This window comes from Salvelinus fontinalis, chromosome 31, assembly GCF_029448725.1.
Source record: "Salvelinus fontinalis isolate EN_2023a chromosome 31, ASM2944872v1, whole genome shotgun sequence".
Classification (NCBI taxonomy): domain Eukaryota; kingdom Metazoa; phylum Chordata; class Actinopteri; order Salmoniformes; family Salmonidae; genus Salvelinus; species Salvelinus fontinalis.
In genome coordinates this window covers 21854328-21873777 of record NC_074695.1, presented here as the reverse complement: position 1 = coordinate 21873777, position 19450 = coordinate 21854328, and the positions used below count along the sequence as shown (strand labels likewise).

The window sequence follows — 19450 nt, the reverse complement described above, 5'->3', positions numbered from 1 at the left end:
TAGTGCTGGCGTGATTGAAAGAGCAAAGATGTGGAGCGGAGAACCAGAAAGTGAGATGGACTTAGTGGAGCTGAAATGGGGTTTCGATTTCTATGAGAAACAACTCATAGAAATCCATTCTTCTTAAAATCAGGACAGGAGAGAGTTGATGCCGGTGAATGCACATACATCATTTGAACATCTCACTGATCAATATCTAGTTAACGACTTTCTCCTGGTCTCGATCATTGTGATGTTGTGTGTATTCAGCGGCAGTGGCGTTTGTGTTCTGTAATAACAACTCAGCCACATCGTGCTCCAGCGTGGGTCTCAGGCCCCAATTCAATCAATTGCAGATAAAGGAAAACTGCAGTTTCACTCAGAATGTATTTCAAAGAAAGGTTTGGTTTTGTCCTTGAGATAACAACTTGTGGGGTGTGTCTTTTTGTGGTTAACACCATTAGTACAGCATAAACACTTAACCTGTAGTGCAATTTCCTTTATCTGTCATTGATTGAATTGGGGCCTTCGTTAGTAAACATGTTCGACTGGAGTCACTGCCTCCGTTCAGACCGCCTACTGGTTACAATCAGTGTAGCTCTCATTGGGCGAGGCCTTGTCTGAACGTAGGACTGTTATGGGAGGAGATGTCCAGTTATGATTAACAGGAGCAAGAAGGAGATCTAAACAGAAGCTGCTTTTAAAAGGAGGTGTAGCACTTTGAAATGGAGAGAACAGAGGCAAAGAGCAGGAGAGAAGAGTACGAGGTGGTTTACCAAGGTTATTAGGGACAGACCAAGAAAAGCAGTGAGGCTGCTAGTGACTCTCTGGTTTCATGTAGAAGCACAGGGTGGAGGAAGAAGAGTTCACACCTACAGGGAGGAAGAAGAGAGAGAGAACAGTGCCAGGACAGCCAGACAGAGAGCGGTAGAGCCAGATAGATAGAGAGGTATAAAGCTAGAGAGACAAACCATGGTAAAGCGAGACGGCTGCAAAAGCTTTCACATGCACAAAAGGTGCATGGTCATTTATATGTACTGTATAGACTGGGTTATATTGTGTGTGTGTGTGTGTGTGTGTGTGTGTGTGTGTGTGTGTGTGTGTCTGTTGAAAGTTTAACAACAGTGTTTGAGTAGAATATGTGTTGAGTCCATTGAAATAGAACAACTAGAATGGAAACATTCTAATTCTATGGTTTAGTCCATGGTCAGTCTTCTACGCGTATGTGTATTGCAAGCAGTAGTAAGTGTCTGAGTAGGTTACATGTTGATGAGTCCACATTCTAATTCTGTGGTTGAGAACATGGTCACTCTTTTATGTGTGTTTGAGTCGAGTATGTGGTTGAGTCTGTGGTTTCTCACTGGGGTCGGGGACCCGGCCCAGGCCAGGTCTGAGAAGCAGCAGGACCTTGGTGCCCCCAGCCTGGATCAGCTCGATGGCCCGGGTGTGTGTGATGCCCTGGGTGGGCTCACCGTTGATCGCCACAATCTGATCTCCTACCTGTGGTAACACACATGATGTTTCAGTACTACTAGCCACAGTATTTACTCAGTATGAAGATAATGCTAATACTACAATCACTTGAATCCTTGAAATCTCCAAATGTCATTAAACACAGCAAAATTGTCTTTCTCCCCTAGACACCATTCAACAGACATGTACTGTATGTGTGCCCATTCTCCTAGAGAGAACAGATGTAGCCACCATCTATGAGAGTAGGTATTACATTTACATTTAAGTCATTTAGCAGACGCTCTTATCCAGAGCGACTTACAAATTGGTTTTAATGCCCTGGGTTGGTGACGGACTAGCCCAGTTAGACTCACGTGTATCCTGCCATCCTTCAGTGCAGGGCCCTCCTCCGCCAGTCTCAGTATGAACAGGCCCATGTTGTACTCCTTCCCTCCGCGCAGACTGAAGCCAAACCCTCGCTGGCCTCGCTCCAGCTCCACGTGGAAACCGCCCTGATACAGAGAAAATATACATCTCTATACATCAGTTATTCTGCTAACATGTAGCTATAATGTCATATTGTAATAGATGTTTAATGCTTTCTGATATTCAGTTACCCAATATTGATTCACATGGCTAGGAATACACAGCAATAAACACATACACACAGTGTTTGACCTTTTCTCTCCATAGCCTCACCTGCTTGGGGTCTGAGGTGATGAGTTGTCCCATCTCGCTGGGTGGAAGGGACTTATACTCCAGGGCGTCTCCATTCCTAAACAGTCACATACAAAACATCACAGTGTCAATGTACTCACCAACTCCAGTACCAGAAAGGTTTCCTCCTTCACAGGGTTTGTAGCATTTGGTGTCTCTTTCCTTCAGTATGCTTATACAGTGTGAGGTAAATTGTATTTGCTATAATTCCTCTGAAGAGACAAGCTGCTTGTTCTGTAAACTAAAGTAACTGCTGCTTGTAGCAGACTTCAATCTCATTACAATCTTTTGTCAGAGTTGAGCTGCAGTGATATCATAATAATAACAATAATAATATTTCTAGGTAACCAGTGATATAATAATAATAGTATATGCTAGAGAGAGACAGTGATATATTTATAATAATAATAATATATGCTAGACAGAACAAGTGATATAATAAGAATACTAATATATGCTAGAGAACCAGTGATAATAATAATATATGTTAAAGGGAACCAGTGATAATAATAATAATAATATATGCTAGAGAGCGCCAGTGATATATTTATAATAATAATAATATATGTTAGAGAGAACCAGTGATATAATAATAATAATATATGGTAGAGAGAGACAGTGATATATTTATAATAATAATAATAATAATATATGCTAGAGAGAACCAGAGATATATTTATAACAATAATAATATATGCTAGAGAGAACCAGTGATATAATAATAATAATAATATATGCTAGATAGAACCAGTGATATAATAAGAATACTAATATATGCTAAAGAACCAGTGATAATAATAATATATGTTAGAGAGAACCAGTGATATAATAAGAATACTAATATATGCCAGTGAACCAGTGTCACGTTCCTGACCTATTTATGTTAGTTGTTATGTGTGTTAGTTGGTCAGGACGTGAGGTTGGGTGGGCATTCTATGTTTTCTGTTTCTGTGTTGGTTTTGGGTTGCCTGGTATGGCTCTTAATTAGAGGCAGGTGTTTGGCGTTCCTCTAATTAAGAGTCATATTTAGGTAGGCGTTGTCACAGTGTTCGTTGTGGGTGATTGTCTTCCGTGTTTGTGTTATGTTTGCACCATACGGAACTGTATACGGTTTGTTCGGTTTATGTAGTCTGTTTCCTATTCGTGCGTTCTTCGTGTCTATGTAAGTTCTCATGTTTAGGTCAGTCTACGTCGTTTGTTATTTTGTATCATTTCAAGTGTAGTTCGTGTTCGTTTTTCGTCTTGTCATTAAATTCATTATGTATTCACAACCTGCTGCGCCTTGGCTCCCTCAATACACCTCCTCCTTTTCCGAAGAGGGAGAGGAGGAGGATCGCCGATACAGAATCACCCACCATACCAGAGCCAAGCAGCGGAGTCAACGGAGTAAGGGACAGGAAAAGAAGGAGCAATGGACATGGGACGATGTATTGGACGGAAAGGGTTGCTACACTTGGGAGGAGATCCTGGCTGGTAGGGATCGCCTCCCATGGGAACAGCTGGAGGCACTGAGGAGAGCAGAGGCTACCGGAGAGAGGAACCGGAGCTATGAGGGAACGCGTCTGGCACGGAAGCCAAAAAAGCCCGTAAGTAATTCCCAAAAATTTCTTGGGGGGGGGCTAGGAGGTAGTGGGCCAAGGGCAGGTAGGAGACCTGCGCCCACTTCCCAGGCTTACCGTGGAGAGCGGGAGTACGGGCAGGCGCCGTGTTACGCAGTAGAGCGCACGGTGTCTCCTGTACGAGTGCATAGCCCAGTGCGGGTTATTCCACCTCCCCGCACTGGGAGGGCTAGATTGGGTATTGAGCCAGGTGTCATGAGGCCGGCTCAACGCGTCTGGTCTCCAGTGCGTCTCCTCGGGCCGGCATACATGGCACCTGCCTTACGCATGGTTTCTCCGGTTCGCCTACATAGCCCGGTGCGGGTTATTCCACCTCCCCGCACTGGTCGGGCAACCGGGAGTATTCAACCAGGTAAGGTTGGGCAGGCTCAATGCTCAAGAGTGCCAGTACGCCTCCACGGTCCGGTATTTCCGGCGCCACCTCCCCGCCCCAGCCTAGTACCTACAGTGTCTACACTACGCACTAGGCTACCAGTGCGTATCCTGAGCCCTGTTCCTCCTCCACGCACTCTCCCTGTAGTGCGTGTATCTAGCCCGGTGCCTCCAGTTCCGGCACCACGCACTAAGCCACCTGTGCGTCTCCAGAGCCCTGAACACACTGTATCTTCTCCCCCTACTAATCCTGATGTGCTTGTCCTCAGCCCGGTGTCACCAGTGCCGGTACCTCGCATCAGGGATAGAGTAGGCTTTGAGAGTACAGTGTGCCCTGTCCCTGCTCCCCGCACTAGTAGGAAGGTGCTTATCCTTAGCACGGTGCCTCCAGTTCCGGCACCACGCACCAGGTCTACAGTGCGCCGTATCCGGCCAGAGCCATCCGTCTCCCCAGCGCCATCTGAGCCATCCGTCTCCCCAGCGCCATCTGAGCCATCCGTCTCCCCAGCGCCATCTGAGCCATCCGTCTCCCCAGCGCCATCTGAGCCATCCGTCTCCCCAGCGCCGTCTGAGCCATCCGTCTGCCAGGAGCCTGCAAAGCCGCCCGTCTGCCATGAGCCTGCAAAGCCGCCCGTCTGCCATGAGCCTACAGAGCCATCCGCCAGACAGGAGCCGCTAGAGCCGTCAGCCAGACAGGAGCCGCTAGAGCCGTCAACCAGACAGGATCTGCCAGAGCCGCCAACCAGACAGGATCTGCCAGAGCCGCCAACCAGACAGGATCTGCCAGAGCCGCCAACCAGACAGGATCTGCCAGAGCCGCCAACCAGACAGGATCTGCCAGAGCCGCCAACCAGACAGGATCTGCCAGAGCCGCCAACCAGACAGGAGCAGCCAGAGCCGTCAGAGAGCCATGAGCAGCCAGAGCCGTCAGCCTGCCATGAGCGTCGAGAGCCGTCAGCCTGCCATGAGCGTCGAGAGCCGTCAGCCTGCCATGAGCGTCGAGAGCCGTCAGCCTGCCATGAGCGTCGAGAGCCGTCAGCCTGCCATGAGCGTCGAGAGCCGTCAGCCTGCCATGAGCGTCGAGAGCCGTCAGCCAGCCATGAGCGTCGAGAGCCGTCAGCCAGCCATGAGCGTCGAGAGCCGTCAGCCAGCCATGAGCGTCGAGAGCCGTCAGCCAGCCATGAGCGTCGAGAGCCGTCAGCCAGCCATGAGCGTCGAGAGCCGTCAGCCTGCCATGAGCGTCGAGAGCCGTCAGCCTGCCATGAGCGTCCAGATTCGTCAGTCAGCCATGAGCTGCCCTTCAGCCTGAAACGGCTAGATACCCAGAACTGCCCATCAGTCCAGAGCTGTCTCTCTGTCCGGAGCTGCCTTTCAGTCCGGAGTTGCCCCTCTATCATTATCTTGATCTACCTCTATATTCTTATCTATCCCTCTGTCTTGATCTATCTCTCTGTCCCGGTGCTGTCCCTATTAGTGATGTTATTAAGAGGATTTTGTGGGGGTAAAAAGAGGGTGGACATTCTTAGAGGGAGGAAGCTAGGATGGATTATGGTGGGGTGGGGACCTCGCCCGGAGCCTGAGCCACCACCGTGGTTAGATGCCCACCCAGACCCTCCCCTAGACTTTGTGCTGGTGCGTCCGGAGTTCGCACCTTATGGGGGGGGTAATGTCACGTTCCTGACCTATTTATGTTAGTTGTTATGTGTGTTAGTTGGTCAGGACGTGAGGTTGGGTGGGCATTCTATGTTTTCTGTTTCTGTGTTGGTTTTGGGTTGCCTGGTATGGCTCTTAATTAGAGGCAGGTGTTTGGCGTTCCTCTAATTAAGAGTCATATTTAGGTAGGCGTTGTCACAGTGTTCGTTGTGGGTGATTGTCTTCCGTGTTTGTGTTATGTTTGCACCATACGGAACTGTATACGGTTTGTTCGGTTTATGTAGTCTGTTTCCTATTCGTGCGTTCTTCGTGTCTATGTAAGTTCTCATGTTTAGGTCAGTCTACGTCGTTTGTTATTTTGTATCATTTCAAGTGTAGTTCGTGTTCGTTTTTCGTCTTGTCATTAAATTCATTATGTATTCACAACCTGCTGCGCCTTGGCTCCCTCAATACACCTCCTCCTTTTCCGAAGAGGGAGAGGAGGAGGATCGCCGTTACAACCAGTGATATAATAATAATAATATATGCTAGAGAGAACCAGTGATATATTTATAATAATAATAATATATGCTAGAGAGAACCAGTGATATATTTATAATAATAATAATATATGCTAGAGAGAACCAGTGATATAATTAGAATACTAATATATGCTAGAGAACCAGTGATATAATAATAATAATATATGCTAGAGAGAACCAGTGATATAATAATAATAATAAATGGTAGAGAGAACCAGAGATATAATAATTATAATTATAAATGCTAGAGAGAACCAGTGATATAATAATAATAATAATATAATATGCTAGAGAGAACCAGTGATATAATAATAATAATAATAAATGCTAGAGAGAACCAGTGATATAATAATAATACTAATATATGTTAGAGAGAACCAGTGAAATAATAATGATTATTATAAATGCTAGAGAGAACCAGTGATATAATAATAATACTAATATATGCTAGAGAACTAGTGATAATAATAATACATGTTAGAGAGAACCAGTGATAATAATAATATATGCTAGAGAGAGCCAGTGATATAATAATAATAATAATAATAATAAATGGTAGAGAGAACCAGAGATATAATAATAATAGTATATGCTAGAGAGAACCAGTGATATAATAATAATAATAATAATAAATGCTAGAGAGAACCAGTGATATTATAATAATAATAATAATAATAATAAATGGTAGAGCGAACCAGTGATATAATAATAATAATAAATGCTAGAGAGAACCAGTGATATAATAATAATAATAAATGCTAGAGAGAACCAGTGATTAAATAATAATAATAATAAATGCTAGAGAGAACCAGTGATATAATAATAATAATAATAAATGCTAGAGAGAACCAGTGATATAATAATAAATGCTAGAGAGAACCAGTGATATAATAATAATGATAAATGGTAGAGCGAACCAGTGATATAATAATAATAATAAATGGTAGAGCGAACCAGTGATATAATAATACTAACATATGCTAGAGAGAACCAGTGAAATAATAATTACTATTATAAATGCTAGAGAGAACCAGTGATATAATAATAATAATATATGCTAGAGAGATCCAGTGATATAATAATAATAATAATAATAAATACCAGAGAGAACCAGTGATATAATAAGAATAATATTATATGCTAGAGAGAACCAGTGATATAATAATAACAATAATAATATATGCTAGAGAGATCCAGTGATATAATAATAATAATAATAATAATAATAATAATAAATACTAGAGAGAACCAGTGATATAATAAGAATAATATTATATGCTAGAAAGAACCAGTGATATAATAATATATGCTAGAAAGAACCAGTGATATAATAAGAATAATACTAATATATGCTAGAGAGAACCAGTGATATAATAAGAATAATACTAATATATGCTAGAGAGAACCAGCGATAATAATAATAATATATGCTAGAGAGATCTAGTGATATAATAAGAATAATATTATATGCTAGAAAGAACCAGTGATATAATAATAATAATAATAATAAATGCTAGAGAGAACCAGTGATATTATAATAATAATAATAATAATAATAAATGGTAGAGCGAACCAGTGATATAATAATAATAATAAATGCTAGAGAGAACCAGTGATATAATAATAATAATAAATGCTAGAGAGAACCAGTGATTAAATAATAATAATAATAAATGCTAGAGAGAACCAGTGATATAATAATAATAATAATAAATGCTAGAGAGAACCAGTGATATAATAATAAATGCTAGAGAGAACCAGTGATATAATAATAATGATAAATGGTAGAGCGAACCAGTGATATAATAATAATAATAAATGGTAGAGCGAACCAGTGATATAATAATACTAACATATGCTAGAGAGAACCAGTGAAATAATAATTACTATTATAAATGCTAGAGAGAACCAGTGATATAATAATAATAATATATGCTAGAGAGATCCAGTGATATAATAATAATAATAATAATAAATACCAGAGAGAACCAGTGATATAATAAGAATAATATTATATGCTAGAGAGAACCAGTGATATAATAATAACAATAATAATATATGCTAGAGAGATCCAGTGATATAATAATAATAATAATAATAATAATAATAATAAATACTAGAGAGAACCAGTGATATAATAAGAATAATATTATATGCTAGAAAGAACCAGTGATATAATAATATATGCTAGAAAGAACCAGTGATATAATAAGAATAATACTAATATATGCTAGAGAGAACCAGTGATATAATAAGAATAATACTAATATATGCTAGAGAGAACCAGCGATAATAATAATAATATATGCTAGAGAGATCTAGTGATATAATAAGAATAATATTATATGCTAGAAAGAATCAGTGATATAATAATATATGCTAGAAAGAACCAGTGATATAATAAGAATAATACTAATATATGCTAGAGAGAACCAGTGATAATAATAATAATATATGCTAGAGAGATCTAGTGATATAATAATACTACTAATAATAAATACTAGAGAGAACCAGTGATATGATAATAATAATATAATATGCTAGAGAGATCCAGTGATATAATAATAATACATGCTAGAGAGAACCAGTGATATTATAATAATAATTATAATAATAATAAATGCTAGAGAGAACCAGTGATATTATAATAATAATAATAATAATAAATGCTAGAGAGAACCAGTGATATTATAATAACAATAACAATAACAATAATAATAATAAATACTAGAGAGAACCAGTGATATTATAATAATAATTATAATAATAACAAAATGCTATAGAGTACCAGTGATATTATAATAATAATAATAAATGCTAGAGAGAACCAGTGATATTATAATAATAATTATAATAATAATAAATGCTATAGAGTACCAGTGATATAATAATAATAATAATAATAATAAATGCTAGAGAGAACCAGTGATATTATAATAACAATAACAATAATAATAATAATAATAATAAATACTAGAGAGAACCAGTGATATTATAATAACAATAATAATAATAATAAATACTAGAGAGAACCAGTGATATAATAATAATAATAAAATGCTAGAGAGAACCTGTGATATAATACTAATAATAAAATGCTAGAGAGAACCTGTGATATCTAAAGAGTATTCTTAGCAGAAGAGTTTACATACTTAAGACTGCTAAGCAGACAGCCTCCCTCTCTCTCTCCCCTTATTTACAGAAACCTACCACACCCTGGCATGTGTTAGAGATGCATGAGAAGGAGGAAGGTCTTTACTTGAGAAGAGAGAAGGAGAGAGAAAAGTGGGAAAGGGGAAATGAGGAAAGATCCAGGGTGAAACCACACGGTGAGCAGAGTAGAGTGAGAGGGCGAGAGAGAGAGAGGGTTAGGGAATGAGAGGGGAATTATAGGTGCTGTAGTAATGGATTAAAAGTCTAACACAGGTAATCTGGTTTAAACAGGAAGATCTAATACTGAGTGCAGCCACACCATCCACTGTTAATCCTTCTCTTCCATCCCTTTCTCTTCAGGATGGGCCGTGTGTGTTGTGTTGTGTTGTGTGTGTTTGTGTGTGTGTGTGTGTGTGTGTCCGCTCCTGTACCTGTCAGTGTGGCTGGCAGGCTGCTGGCCCATAGCTCTGTGCTGTGTTGCAGGGCTCTGCTTGGCTGAACTGGTTTCAGATGCAGGGCCACTATTCTCTAAAATAACACAGAAGACTTTCAGTATGGAATGTCATGCAAACTAACATTTCATCCTCTCCAACCTTTCCTTTTTCACTTTATCTAGCAATATCAAAAAAACTGAAAATGCAAGACTAACAAATTTAGTAGTTCCCCATTCCACAGTAAACATTAAAACAATACTACAGAATCCCATATCAAGTAGGACTCCATTTCCCAGAGTGCAGTGTGTCTGTGGAAGGTCTCACCATCCTCTGGCACCACAGTGAGGGTGACAGTGTTGCCGGCCTCCTTGATGAGTTGGACGATGTCGTTGTGGGACAGTTCCATGATGGACTGGGAGTTGACCGCTGAGATATGGTCGCCCACCTTCAGCTGACCGCAACGGTCTGTGGGGCTGCCCTCGATGATGCGACCAATCTTGTGAGGGATAACTGAAGCATCAGAGAGTGAACGAGACAACAGGACCATTTAGCTCCACTCTGTCAGGTATTACTGCAGATGGTACTTGTAAAGCAGTTATGGTTTTTCATTGTACCAAACTGGTTATCCATTGTATCAAAGCAGTATTGGCCCAGTGTTGTCCGGGTTAGGGGAAGGTTTGGTCGGGGTAGGCCGTCATTGTAAAATAAGAATTTGTTCTTAACCGACTTGTCTAAAGGTAAAAATAATCATTATAAAAAAAACAAGTATTCAATAAGCTATATAAAGCTATAATACAAATTTTTGACAATTTCAACCAAACACAATTTGAGTCTTTATATTGTCTTTTGTCATCTCCCTCATAGGAGATAAGAACTTCATGTTCTTTACGTATAGTGAACCTCACTACTCCATGCCTCCTGTCTGTACCATTAGTTCAGTGTACAAACAAACTCAAGTACTGATAGACAGAAAGACAGGGAGAGACAAAAGGAGTGACAGAAAGGGAGAGCGATGGCATGCTGCGTGGGTCAATACCGTGCTCTGTGTGTTACCCAATCAGTAATAAGAAGAGATTACACAGCTTGGAAAGACCAATTATGCAAAAACAAAGCTATTTTCTCTACTTGAATCTACTTGAAATAAGAGGCATTGCAAATAGATTGTGATTGAGTGGAATACAAATATAGAGGTTATGTTTTGTACTGGAGGAACTGTCTCTAAATTGCCAAACAGCATCATCCATACAGAGTTGGAGTATAGAGTTGGAATATATCTCACCTCCGGGAGGAGGCTTGTTCTTGGAGGTAAGGATGACGAAGCCGAAGCCTTCGTTGTCTTTGCGTTGCAGGGTGACGTCGTTGCATTCTGGTTGGTGGGGGCAGTTGTCTGTAGGGACCTGGATGCGGGGCAGCTTGGGGGAGCCGTTGACCAGGGCTGGAGCCACCTGCTGCTGACCACTACCACTATCCTCCTCTCCACTGCCCTCTGATCACACACGCACAGAGAGAAATCGTTTTATATGGGTTCAGGTGGGATAACTTACTGTCTACATTTTATTCATGTAATTGTCTGGTTGTTTATGGTCTCTCTCTCACAGCCATTCTTATGAAAGCTCAAAGGTATGAGTTAAGATCATTTTATTGGTCAATTGCATACACGTTCCAACCTCAATTTGACTTCCACTTTTAACACAACTCCTCCAAAAGACACACATACATCAGTGGAGGCTGGTGAGAGAAGCTATAGGAGGAAGGGCTCATTATAATGTCTGGAATGTAATTAATGGAACGGTATCAAACACATCAAACATATGGAAACCACGTTTGACTCCGTTCCATCCATTTCATTCCATCCATTATAATGAGTCCATCATCCTATAGCTCCACCCACTAGCCTCCACTGACATACATATACAGGTTTTGGAGAGCTGCGGGGGGCTGCCTCACTGAGCACCCGGGGAGCTGTTGTTCTGGGGGGTTAAGTGCCTTGCTCAAGGGCACAACGACAGGCAATGGCATGTAGGATTTGATACGAGCAAGCCTCCAGTTGCCAGCTCACTTCTCAACAGATATTTCCCGACGGATTGCTGACTCGCCTCTCTAACCGGTAAGCTTTCTGCCGCCCCTTAAAGTTGTTTACAATGCTCAGTTTAGGCCACCACATTATTCATTTTAGGCTGTATCAATGTCATACTAGTGTTCATTTTAAAATGAACCCCACAATTACTGTATAGAAAGACTCCCTGATGTGTGTTTGGCATATCTGAATTGTGCACAGAATAGGAAATAAATATTTGGAAAGGAAATGTTTGTTAAGTCAATTCTGCCTCAGTCAATCTTTCATGAGTAGCTTATGTGTTTGTTTTCTTGAATCTTTGTCTTGTCAACTCATGCTTTGATTCCAAGCACAAAGAGTATATGATTGATGCTTAATTTCCTCCAGTACAATCATGTCTGTCATTCAAAGCAATTTCAAAAGTTCTCTCTCTTGTCATAGAAGCTTATTTTTGTGTGTAAACAAAGCTGCTGTATACTGCGTGGGCTTCAGTCTGTCAGAACAGAACAGCACTCATCTTGTTTTCTGTGTGCCATGGAAATCTTCTCCTCCGACTGAATCTGATTCAACAGCACTTCACACAATTATCAGCACTTTTAGAAGAGATGCATAAACACTCAAACACAAATTTGTCTTTATTTCTCAATCTTTCTCTCCTCTCAAAGCCAACTGCCTACTCACACTCACAGTCACACCCAGCCACCCACCTACCTGTATGTGCCAATTTCCTGCGGACTGTCAGCATGACCTGTCCGTTGCGGGCAGCGTTGGTCATCAGCTCCAGCACATGCTTGTGAGACTTGCCCTTGACTGGCACCCCGTCGATACACATGAGTTCATCACCTGCCCGAAGACGTCCGTCCTTCTCTGCCGCGCCCAGGGGCACGATGGCACCAATGTACACCTGGCACAGGGAGAGAGGCAGGTATGAGGACATTTATTTAAGACACTCAAACACAGGGGGATAACTTTAACCAGATTTAGAGCCAGTTTCCCAGACCCAGATTAAAAAACATGATCAATGGAGGTAACCCATTTAAAGCACTATTAACTCTACTACTAGGCTTAACCTAGTTCCGGGAAAGCAGCCCACAGTGTGCCCAGAGTTTTAAAACGTCTTAGGGATAGCCCCCTTTTTTCAATTTTCACCTAAAATTACATACCAAATCTAGCTGCCTGTAGCTCAGGCCCTGAAGCAAGGATATGCATATTCTTGGTACCATTTGAAAGGAAACACTTTGAAGTTAGTGGAAATGTGAATTGAATGTAGGAGAATATAACACAATAGAAAACAACCGTTTATTTTCTACCTCCATCTTTGAAATGCAAGAGAAAGATCCCAGTTCCAGCCATCACTCTGGTTGTAATTCCGATGGTGTCCACAAGATGACAGCAGTGTATGTGCAAAGTTTCAGACGGATAACTTGAAGTATGAGTGTTCTCCATGACAGTTAGTGTGAAGTCACCCAGGTACATTTGGGCAAATCGTGAAGCAGACATTTGCATTCATTTTACATTTTTCTGCAAGAATATCGTCAAATCTGTATACTTGGACTTTTATTTAGCTTTTCCAGTATTAGTAGCCATATTATAAGTTCAACATTTGCAAAACAACCAGTTTTCATAACTTCATAACTCTGAATATTCTTATAATTTTTGTCCAAAAGGAAAAGGCATGCTGTCGCAAAAGGTTAGCACCTACATTTTGCGACAGGCACAGGGTTTCCGGATACTTCCGTAAAGCCCAGCTCATTGGCTATCTAGCTAGGTTTGTTTGACCCCGATTGGTGCTTATTTGACAAAGTTAGTCGTTCAAGTGAAGACTGCCATCGGCGTGCCATGAAGGCGTCGCTCTCTGAACAAATATGGTGTCCCACCTCTTTAAGGAATACCTAGGATAGGATAAAGCAATTCTTCTGACCCCCCCCCCCCCCCCCCCTTAAAAGATTTGGATGCACTATTGTAAAGTGGCTGTTCCACTGGATGTCATAAGGTGAATGCACCAATTTGTAAGTCGCTCTGGATAAGAGCGTCTGCTAAATGACTTAAATGTATATGTAAATGTAGGATATACTACACCCTTAATGATATAGTGAAGTCTTGTTACGTTCCATCTATGAGGAATACATACAAACGTGATTTGATTCGTTGAAACAATGTTTAGGGTGAGATTTTCACTGATTCCTTTCTTTGCAGATTGAACGAGTGGAAATACAAAATCGATCGTGCATGCTATATGGACCTTTTTAGGATATGAAAAATGATTTTATCTAACAAAACAACACTTCATGTTATCTCTGGGACCCTTTGGATGATAAATCAGAGCAAGATTTCATAATGTAAGTACACATTTCACCTTCAGAGGTGAATTTATCAAACCTATCGCTGTGAAAAAAGTGTTTTGTTGTTAGGAGCTCTCCTCAAACAATAGCATGGCATTTTTTCGCAGTAATAGCTACTGTAAATTGGACAGTGCAGCTTTTTAACAAGACGTTAAGCTTTCAGCCGATATAAGACACTTATATGTACAGACATTTGTTGTTTCTCTAAAATCTGCGATCTTGACACAAGGCGCTGCATGATTTACAACTGTCCCGTTGATGGGACGCCGATGCCTAAGAAGTTTTAATGCTGGCTGAACCAGGATAGAGCAGTCTCTCTGGGTGGGTACTTACAGGCTGATCTGGCCCCTCTCCTCCTAAGACTCGGAAACCAAAGCCCGACTCCTGGTTCCTCTTGATGAACACATCTAGGTCCTTGGTGTTGGGGGCTGGATAAACCGGGAAAGACAGGGAGAAGGACACACTGGGTTAACTCACTATTGCTAGTAAAGAATAGCCAGATACTGTGCAGTGGAATGATAAGACTTGGACAACCTGCTAAGTACTATCAGTCTGACAGGTGGAAAATGGGAACTACAGTATGATGTGCAGTCTCTTGTGACTGAACATTTAAAAGTACCAGCCAAGCAGAGTGTTGTGAGAGACTGGATAGAGACTGTCCGTCAGTCAGGTTAGAGGGGTTTGTGTATACTCACGTTTGCTGTCCAGCAGGGCCTTGGACTTGAGGTAGAGTTGTGAGGGGTCAGGCTTGGGGGAGGCTGAGTGGATGGTGTTGGGGGGGAAGGGAAGGGGCTGTGGGGCGGGGGGCAGGGCTGGCTCTGGGGTGCTGAGGGTCTCTGTGCTGGTTGTCATCTCCTTCTCCTTTCTCTCCTGCCTCTGCTGAGACATGGGAGCAGTGCACTGCAACACAACAAACAAGATGATTCAATTAAAACAATGTATTTTATTCATATCATGGTTTTAACATAGACAGTATACAATAACCTACAACTCAGACACTGAGGGTAATAGTGTTGGATTTAGGAAGAGAGTTACTTTTCTTCTGTAACCCCAAACTACACTTAGGAGTTTTCCCCCTAGTGTCTACAGTGCTGGCCTTAACTCTACTAACACAGTCCCTTATAAAGCTGAATGATAATAATGCCAAAGCCTTATATCTGGACTCAGTTATATATCTCAATATAAGGCTTTGTCTGCACTGATTCTGAGCCGTGTACAAAGGCTTGTTGCTGACCCAGTAGACTCCTCTAGTCTGTTGTTCAGAGAAGGCAGCCCTCTAAAAATGTATCTGCTGGGCTCTAGGAACAGAACTGTTGAACATGGCAGCTTACACCACTGCTACATACTACAGTTACTACCAGCTAGGATGTTAAGTAGCTGTTTGCCAGGAGCACATTCACACACCCCAGTCAGCCTGTTGCCTCCAAAAATAACACCATTGTGTGTGTGTGTGTGTGTGTGTGTGTGTGTGTGTGTGTGTGTGTGTGTGTGTGTGTGTGTGTGTGTGTGTGTGTATGTGTGTGTGTGTGTGTGTGTGTGTGAGTGTATGTTTGTGGCTCGCAACTCGTGTTAGCTCTTTGAATAATTGCTCTCTACAGCAGACGACTCCGCTTGCTGGTGGGGGAAAGAAACTAAGACAAAGTTATATCACGATTGTTTTAATAATGCATCTGCTGTCTGGTGTTTAAAAGCGCTGTGTTTCTGTCTCTGTTCCTAGACTCACTTGACACTTTCTACAGTATCTGTCCCAAATGGCACTTTTTCCCCCCTACACAGTGCACTACTTTTGACCAAAGCCCTATAGGCCCTGGTCAAAAGAAGTGCACTATATAGGGAATAGGGCGCCATTTGGGACGCACAACTCTCATTAGAATCCCCTGTAGTGGCCAAGGGGAGAGTCTCTGAGAGAGGAGAGAGTGAGGAGAGTGTCTCTGTGAGAGAGGAGAGAGTCTGTTAGAGAGGAGAGTGAGGAGAGAGTGAGTAGAGAGAGGAGAGAGTGTGAGAGAGGACAGCAGGAGGAGGAGAGGAGAAGGAGCAGGGTAATTAAAAACATTTCTTTTAACTTACAGGTTTCAGAGACTTCACGGGAGATGTCTGACCTGGGGGCGGAGAGAGGGAGAGAGATAAAAAAAAAATAGAAAGATGACTCAATACAGTAGAAGAAGAGCATTTACTATGGAGGACAGGTTCCCGTGCCATATTGGGTGACTGGGTTATTGTGATGGAGGTTTGATAGATTATTATACATCTCTGTTTCCCCACACCATTGACCCTGCTCTGCTGTAAAACAGTACATTCTCCATCATCATACAAGATGACTGTTTCCCCTAGACACACACTCTGCCCTACATAATGAGTGGTAACCATGACAGCCCCATACATCTCTATATCCTCTCCCTATTCTCCTCTCTGATACTAAACACCAGCAGGATCATGGTTCAACTTGACCAGTAGGTGGTACTATGCTCAAGCAGCAGCGTGAGAAGGATCTCTGACGTCAACACAGAGAAACAGACTAAGGGAAGAGGGATGAGATGTGCCTCACCAAGGGTTAACCTTGTCATTTATTCTCAACACCGGTTGCTACCATTACACAGTAAGACACTCCATTCAAATAATCAGCATTAGACCTTCCACCCTCATCGAAAGAAGCCCATTGACCATGAAAAGAAGCCCAGTGACCATTAAAAGAAGCCCAGTGACCATCAAAAGAAGCCCAGTGGTGTATATCTGTATAACGCACCAAAAATACTAACGGTCTTGATGAAAATGTAATCAGGTAACAATAAAGTACATTTATTTATGTGCATAATTGTCATTTTATCCACTGTACTATGTTTTGTTTATGCATATATGTGTATAGAGGATGTAATGCATTCTAGATAACGCCTGTACCATTTTTGACTAGGATTGTTTTTAGTTTCTCAAAACTCAATTTAGGTGGTCCACAATGTGTATTATTGTATCATTGTGGAGGGGCACTTTAATAAAATGTTCTAACTCTTACACAACACACAGGTAGCAGTCACTAGTCAGCACCTTTTCATTGACCATGGTGACAATTCCCATAGGTATTACCAGTACCGCCTAGGGCAAGCACCATTATTGCACAGCGGAAGCACCCTTGAGTGAGCTGGATAGTGCTTGGGGCCAAATCAGCAGGCAAGTTCCTGTTCTCCCTCTCTATGGCTGTCAGTGGTGGAGAGCTGCTGTTACCCCCTGGTGATAGACCCAAGGTTCAGCCCCTAGGTGACCTCCTGATGACGCTGCCAGCCCCTCCACCAGTCTCCCCTCATTCTCCCATGGAGGAGTCAACAGTATAACGTGATCCTGCTCCCTCCCCCAGGCCTCCTCAGGACAAACACTTCACAGTACAGGAGTCAGGAGTCAGGAGTCAGGAGTCAGGAGTCAGGAGTTGGCACACAACATCTCTGGCTGAACATACTGCTTCTTGACTCATTAGAATTGTTCGGTTTTTAAACAACTAATGGACCGACGTCAGTTCAATTACTTGAGCTCAATGTGCAGTTTCTGTAGAGATAAATCAGATCAAGCCTGAATTGTGCGATGTATTATGAAGTTGTAGTTTCCAACAGCCCAATATTCTACATGTTTAGCTCAGAAAACGTGGTAATTAACCACAATGACCATAATCCCTTCCGCTCTCGCTTAAATTTGTCCGGTCTGTGCAGAGCAAGACATGGGGACTGAGAGAAGAGAGAACGCTGGATGGAGAGAGATAGAAAGCAGTTGTTTCGTGAGCCTGAAAATACATGATCTAAGTGATTGATAGTTGGTATTCAGCAATCATAAAAGTAATTATTTATTTTGAAGAACTACTAAAGTAGTGATTTTGTCAGATGGTATAGACAGCTGCTATATAGAGATGACTTGGAATGAAATAATAAAGTCATCAAATTAAACAAATATTGGATTAAATTCAAGCAATGTAAATAAATGATTGTTAATAAGTGGTAATCAGTAATGGCCAGTCACTACTATTATAGGACTTTTATTAATATTTTCTTTCTGTGTTCTTACATCATTTCAACCCACATAATGCATTTCATGTCTAAAATGTTTTACCAAAACCGAACCGACCTCTAATCACTCAGCACAATTAGGAATCTTCAGAGCACACGTCATTAGGTGAACATACTGTATCTTCACCATTTACTCACCACTTCACAAAATGATAAGATAACTACTAGTGCTGGGAAATGCCAGGTACCTCAAAATACAAGATCATCGATACAATATGTATTGTGATTCTCACTATTCTATATGCATTGCGATTCTCACTATTCTATATGCATTGCGATTCTCACTATTCTATATGCATTGTGATTCTCACTATTCTATATGCATTGTGATTCTCACTATTCTATATGTATTGTGATTCTCACTATTCTATATGCATTGTGATTCTCACTATTCTATATGCATTGCGATTCTCACTATTCTATATGCATTGTGATTCTCACTATTCTATATGCATTGCGATTCTCACTATTCTATATGTATTGCGATTCTCACTATTCTATATGTATTGCGATTCTCACTATTCTATATGCATTGCGATTCTCTCTATTCTATATGCATTGCAATTCTCACTATTCTATATGTATTGCGATTCTCAGTATTCTATATGCGTTGCGATTCTCAGTATTCTATATGCGTTGCGATTCTCAGTATTCTATATGCATTGCGATTCTCAGTATTCTATATGCATTGCGATTAGATACTGTGATTTTATTGCGATTCGATGTTCCAATACGAGAGTCATGAGAAAATGAGCTTTAATCAGCCATGGAAAAAGTGCTAAAAAAACTAATTGGCTCCATATTTAAAAAGAAGATGGAGAACAAGCTATGAATACTGGAATTTGTACAGGTACAGAAAATTGCCAAAAATATTGCAATATTGTCCAAACGATACGATATATCGTCAAAAATAATATACCACATTTTATCCCCCCATCATGAATCACTACCTAGCCAAACACTACAGTTGTCTGAATATATCTTGCACTAGCATACCTTTCTCCTCCTCCCTCTCTTCCTCCCCCCTCCTCTCCTCTCCGGTCAAGGTGCAGAGGTGCAAATGGGAAATGGATAGTGGATCGATAGTGGGATAGACTAGAGCATGAAAT

At 41.3% G+C, this 19450-nt stretch overlaps 1 protein-coding gene across 2 annotated transcripts in view; it reads right to left on the bottom strand.

Annotated features, from left to right (window-relative positions):
- LOC129829812 (membrane-associated guanylate kinase, WW and PDZ domain-containing protein 3-like) overlaps positions 1-19450 on the bottom strand; it is a 360522-nt gene that overhangs the window by 4404 nt on the left and 336668 nt on the right. The window contains exons 13-23 of one of the 2 annotated variants that reach the window (XM_055891748.1): positions 16366-16397; positions 14994-15198; positions 14632-14726; positions 12668-12860; positions 11180-11386; positions 10225-10410; positions 9898-9994; positions 2131-2206; positions 1806-1943; positions 1341-1479; positions 756-851 (exon numbers count right to left, since the gene is read on the bottom strand). In XM_055891748.1, the coding sequence (XP_055747723.1) occupies positions 796-851; positions 1341-1479; positions 1806-1943; positions 2131-2206; positions 9898-9994; positions 10225-10410; positions 11180-11386; positions 12668-12860; positions 14632-14726; positions 14994-15198; positions 16366-16397 (1424 nt within the window). In that variant the 3' untranslated portion in view covers positions 756-795. The remainder of the gene's footprint in view (positions 1-755; positions 852-1340; positions 1480-1805; positions 1944-2130; positions 2207-9897; positions 9995-10224; positions 10411-11179; positions 11387-12667; positions 12861-14631; positions 14727-14993; positions 15199-16365; positions 16398-19450) is intronic. The other variant, XM_055891747.1, reaches the window with a different exon arrangement.